This window comes from Rhinolophus ferrumequinum, chromosome 9, assembly GCF_004115265.2.
Source record: "Rhinolophus ferrumequinum isolate MPI-CBG mRhiFer1 chromosome 9, mRhiFer1_v1.p, whole genome shotgun sequence".
Taxonomy (NCBI): Eukaryota; Metazoa; Chordata; class Mammalia; order Chiroptera; family Rhinolophidae; genus Rhinolophus; species Rhinolophus ferrumequinum.
In genome coordinates, this window is record NC_046292.1 from 33173563 (window position 1) to 33179562 (window position 6000).

Genomic DNA, 6000 nt, shown 5'->3' on the forward strand with positions numbered 1-6000 from the left:
AGGAACTTCAGCTCCTGGGCCATGAGACCTGTAGTGTCACGGGTGATACAGGTAAGATCCAAGGAATCTTGCTCACCTCTCTGTTGGAATCCTGGCTGGTCAAGGCACTAGGGGACCCCTCTTCCATAAACTCCTTTCCAGAGGTGACATTAAACACCACTCTCTTCACTGCTATGTTCATGAGTCTATCTTCTTCTTTCCCTCCATTATGGGCCAGGTCCTCAGTGTAGAGTCACTCCATGGGTCCTGCCCAGTGGGTGCGACAACTGCCTGGCCAGGACTATAAGTGCCAGGACCAGGGTGAGGGCTGCCAGCGGCCACAGACACACCTGGGCCTCCCATAGTGAGTGGACAGAGTGAGGGGCGGCTTATGCAGTGAAGTCTGTGCCCTCCTGCTTTGGATATCTTTTATTATTAAAAAGTTCTGAGCCTAAATCTCTCTGTATCTTTCACCCCCAGGAATAAGAGAAAATGTCTAATTCCTTTTACATACCGTGTTTCCCCGAAAATAAGACCAGCCAGCGAAAATTAATATAAGACCTGGTTTTATATTATATTATGTTAGATAAGACCCGGCCTTATAGTAAAATAAGACCGGGTCTTATATTAATTTTTGCTCCAAAAGATGCATTAGGGCTGATTGTCCTGCTAGGTCTTATTTTTGGGGAAACACAGTAGTACTTGAAAATCACTATTATGTCACCCCCTAAATTTCTCTTCTCTTCAAAAAATTTCTTCAGTTTTTCTGGCCCCTTTCATATATGTGACTTGGGAATCTTTCCTCACTATGGACCTGCTGCTCTCTGGACACCCTCTGATTTGTCCACATTCTAGATATAGTGGGCCTGGAGCTAGATCAAATCTTCTCAATTCATCTATTCAGACTGTGATGCAAAACCCAGATTCTGGGCTGGAGTAGCGTCAGCAGGGCACATGGCCTTGTCCTGCTGTTGGCTCACACCAAACATGTGGCTGATGCTCCAAGAGTCCAGGTTTTAGTTAGTATGCCCCAGCACTAACCAATCAGGGCTGTAATTACTTTAAAAATATCTCATGATATCTTACCTGTTTGGTCCTGGGCCCTAGGGCCAGGCCCTGTCTTGCCTCTTTGTCCCTTAACTCGACCAAGGTTCTACTGACCCTTTTTTGGCCCTGCTTTCCTATTTCTCTTTCCATCTACCTCATCCTCATGGTTTTTCTTTTTGTATCCACACAGCTTTCCCTCCCATCTCCCCCTCTTGTCTCTCTCAGCTGCTTCTAGGATTTACCCTTTCCCCTCTCCTTTTCATTCATTCAACAAACTACTTGTTGTCTCTTGCTGTTGTTTATTTTGCTGTGCTCTGGGGATACAAATACAAATAAAACAGAGACCCTACTTCAAGGAACTTACTATTTAATGCAAGGGACAGACATGTAAATAAGTCAAGTGCTAAGAGTATTATGATGAAAATTTGCTCAAATGTTCTCAAATGGTTGAGGTGCTGTCATGCCTCTGTACCTTTGCTGGTGCTGCTCCCCTTACCTGGAACATCCGCCCCCACCCCATTCCCGTATTCCTTTATGCTAGACCATAGTGCTCAAAGAAAGTTTTGGTAATAAAGCTAGAGAGCCTTGTGTGGAACACCAAGGAATATGGACACTATGCAGAGGTCAGTGGAAAGCTCACCCTTCAGGAGACAGCAATATGTATAAATGTTGATGGAAATGACCTAGAGGGCAAGGAGAGTAAAACCAGTTATTCATTTGTTCATGAGTAAGAATAAGGGGGAGCTGAGAAGTATTCAGAGTATGAAGAGACAGTTCTGAGATGCCTGTTTGTGAAAGGGATCAATGAGAAAAGGCTAAAAGGGAAGATAGATCAAGGAAGGGCCTTTAAGATGGCAAATGCTTGAGTACATCTGATGCTGTTGGAAGGAGAGCAAAAATATTCATTCACGTATTCCGTCATTCTTTCAAAACGAGAAGAAAATAGCAATGAGACAGACTGGGGTGGAAGGGTCTAAGACTAGAAGTGGGGAAGACTAGCTGGAAGACGACAGCAAGAGTCCAGGCGAAGATGATGGAGGAGTAAATTGAGGCCGTGGAAGTAGAGATGAGACAGAACTCGAAGAAGTTACAATACTGTCTTTGGTTTCCTTTCGTAAGACAACTTGCCTGCCCACCCTGCCAAATTCTCTTCCAAGCCTCCTTTAATTTTCACCTTTGATCTCCTTCAGCTCTTTCCATTTGAACTTTTCAGATTCTTCCACGGCCCCCTTATACCCACCTCACCCTCTTCTAATCTCCAGGTTCTTTCATCTGGAAGCAGAGGGGTAGTGTTAGGAACCCTGGATTCCAAGTCAGATGAATCCCAACCAGCTGTGTGACCTTAGGTAGGTCTCTTACTCTCTCTGATACTGTTTTTCCATCATGATGAAGAGGGTTCACTTCATGATCCAACTGTAACACTACTAGTCTTTGATGCCCTGCTCCCACCTCCAATCTTCTTTCCTGGAAGTGGGGAAGACTAGCTAGAGGACACTTTCCTTGCAGCCAGGAGCTCGGGAACACCAGTTCTAGGCCAGTTGACTCAATATGTGACCTTGAGCAAGTCAAGTCCCTTCTCTGGAATGCTCCATTTTCCCATGTCTGTAATGAGAACAGGTGTCTTGGAACTGCCTGCTTCATAAAGTCTGTCATCATAAGGGTGTATCTCAGCGTTTTGAGAACTAAAGCACAAAGACAGAAAACTGGGGAAAGATCCAAGGCTTTGTAGTCTCTCAGCTCTGACACCAGCTGTATGACATTAAGCAAGTGATCCTGCCTCTGAGCCTAAATACATCATCTGTCGCGTGGGGACAGTATACAGGGATACCTCGCATAGCTGTTGTAAGCACTGAAAGTATCAGACACACCAAAAACGCGGGGCCGCGCGCCGCCCTCCTCCCTGCCCACCCCCGCCCGGCCGGAGCCCGCACCTGCGCAGCTGCTGGATCTTGTCGCGGTAGCGGTCGTAGAAGGGGTTGGCCTCCAGCTCGGTCCGGACCCCACTGCCGTCGGTACCCCCCGCGGGCCGGCTCGAGCCAGAGCGCACCGGGAACACGCGCAGCTGCGCGGGTGACACGAGCCCCAGGCCCAGGCCGCGGCTACGCACAGCGCACAGGCCCCGATAGAGGCCGGCCACCTGCAGGACGGCGGGACTCGCGCCACCAGCAGCCGCCACCACAGCAGCCATGATAGCCCCCACCTCCTCTTCGTCCTCAAGCGCGTCAGCCTCGGCCCCCGGCCCGCGCGCCCGCTCCATCGCGCTCCGGGTGCGCCGCGTCGACGCTCCGGCCCCGAAGTTCCGCGCGCCCAAAGTTCCGGGCTCCAGGGCAAGGCGAAGGGGGGCGGGCGGGAAGGAGGCGGCTCAATGCTCAGGTCCTGTCTGCGCGCCACCGCCCACCGCGTCCCCGGAGCCTGCCCGGATCCACGCTCTCAGGTTCGGGACCAACAGCCTCTCCCCTCCAAGTCTTCTCTTGAAAACCGCTCGGACCGTCCTCACCGAGCTTGCTCCTTGTTAAATTCTCTAGGCACTCGCAGTAGTCGTCCTTCAGCATCGAAGGCCCTTTCATCAACTGTAATCACAAGAGCAGCTTCTCTTTACTGAGCGTTTCTATGTGCAGGACGCTATTTGCTTCACACCCTGCGAGGCAGGTTTTTTCCTCATTTTACAGGTGAAGAAACTGAGGCCGAGAGTCATTAAGAGACTTGTCCAAGTTCTACTGAGGCCTGAACTGGTTTCAAGATGCCAGCTGCCTCCGAAGCCCTGTCGCCTTCTGCTCCTGACATCCACCTTGAACTCTAGCCCAACTGAACTACTTTCCCCCCGAGAGACACCTGGATTTGTCCTGACAGGTCTTAATTAAGCTATTTTTGATCCCTGAAATACTTTCTCCTCCTCTCTCCACCCAATGCCACCATCTTCTTCCCTGCCCCCCCAAAAGAAAACCAGGTGTGAGCTTCTGGGGTCAAGGACAGTGACATCAACATCTCTGTGTTTCACCTGCTCCCAGCACAGGGCCAGGCCTGGAGCAGGCTGTCTGCAATGGCATTGGTCAGTTTGCCTCCATGGAAGTCCTTTCTGTCTGGGTTTTATCTGATAGAAACCGTTCCTGAATGGTGGACCCCTCAGGGGCATGAAAGAGTCTTCGACTCTGCTCCATTCAGCCTGCATTCATGGAGACTGGCCCTGGGCGGTGGCCTGGGAATAGTGGGGCAGACTCTGAGATTAGTAAGTCCTTTAGGTGTGCGGGCCTGTACTTGCCTCAGGATCCTTCAGCTGGCTGAGCCCTCTGCTTGGATTTGCATGTGGCTGCCTTCTCATCATTTAAGGCTCTTTTCACAAGTCAGCACCTCAAAGGGACTTTTCTTGATGCACCCCTCATCCCTTACAATCTTTATCCCATTACCTTGTTTTAGTCTCTTCACAGCAATTATGACTATCTGAAATTCTTATTTATTTCCTTGTTTACATTAATTCAGGGAGCTTGCATTCTAGTGGGGTGAGACACAATAAATATATAATTTTAGGTGATGACACATGCTATTTAGGAAAACAAAAACAAAAACAGGCTAAGAGAGTAGAGATAGGCGATCCTTGAGCAGAGACCTGAAGGAAATGAGGGAATGATCTGTGTGGATATCTGAGGGAAGAGCCTTCCAGATAGAGGGAATGGCAAGTACAAAGGCCCTGATGCAGGAGCTTGCCATGTTTGTGGAATAACAAGGAGGTTATTGTGTGAAGGAGGTGTGGGGTGCAGGTAGTTAGATTTCTCAGAGCTTTGTAGGCCTTGGTTAAGGATTTTGCTTTTAAATCTGAGTGAAATGGGTAGTCATTGTAGTGCTTGAGCAGAGAAATAACATGATCTACTGTTTAAAAGGATCATTCTGGCTGCTGGTGGAATATAGGGCATGGGGAGCAAGGATGGAAGCTCTCCCAACGGTGACCAATTTGTTCTGGTTTACCTGGTCTTACCTGGTTTCAGCATTGAAAGTCCTACATCCTGGAAACCTCCTCAGTCCCAAGCAAACTAGAATGGTTGGTCACCTAACAGGGAGACCAATAATCCAAGTGAGAGATGGTGGTGCTTCAAGTAAGATAACAGGGATAAAAAAGTCACCAGATTCTGGGTATGTTATGAAAGCAAAGCCCAAAGATTTTGCTAATGGAGTGAATGTAGTTGTGAGAGAATGAAAGGAGTCAAGGATGACTTACAGGCTTTTGATCTGAACAACTTTTGATCTGGAAGGATGGAGTTGCCATTTATGGAGAGCAAGAAGGCTGGAGTAGGTTTTGGAGGGTGAATGATCAGGAATTTGGTTCTGGATATGTTAGTTTGAGATCACTTAATAGACTGGCAAGTAGTGACGTCACCACGCTGTTGGGTGAATGTAAAGTTCTGAGGAGCTGTCTGGGCTGGAGAAACGAAGTTGTGAGTTGTCAGTGTATATATGATATTTAAAGCTATGAGTTTGAGTGAGATCATTGAAGGAATGAATGTAGATAGAGGGCTAAGGACTGAGCCCTGGGACACGCTAACATTTAGAGATCAGGGAAAAGAGGTAGAAAACAGCAAAAGATACTGAAAAGCAGGAGCCGTGAGGTAGGAGGAAAGCCAGGGTAAGTGGAACCTGGAGAGAAATCTGTGCTGAATAATTCCCCAAGTCACGTGCTGGGGGGCTCTAAAGAGGGAAATAATTAAGTGGTGCCAAGAAGATAAGCTGGGTCCAGGGGTCATACAGGGAGGCTGACTTGGGCTTAATTAGGAAAGGACTTTCTAACTGAGCTGCCTGTAAATACATCAAGCTGCCTCACAAGGTGTGAACAAGACCCTGATCCAAGTAAATCCCAGGGTATTAGTTTTCTGGGTAGGGGTGACCTACCCCTGGGGCTCAAACATCTGTTGGGAATTGGACTAGACAACTCTCAAAACCTCTTCAACCTGGAGATGATGGGATTCTGGGAAGCGAACTGAAGCA

At 48.4% G+C, this 6000-nt stretch overlaps 1 protein-coding gene across 1 annotated transcript in view; it reads right to left on the bottom strand.

The window, feature by feature from the left end:
• Window positions 1-4147, bottom strand: part of ATPAF1 (ATP synthase mitochondrial F1 complex assembly factor 1) — a 28498-nt gene extending 24351 nt beyond the window's left edge. The window contains exon 1 of the mRNA XM_033114444.1: window positions 2958-4147. Within this exon, the coding sequence (XP_032970335.1) occupies window positions 2958-3283 (326 nt within the window). The 5' untranslated portion in view covers window positions 3284-4147. The remainder of the gene's footprint in view (window positions 1-2957) is intronic.
• Between the last annotated feature and the right edge of the window lie 1853 nt (window positions 4148-6000).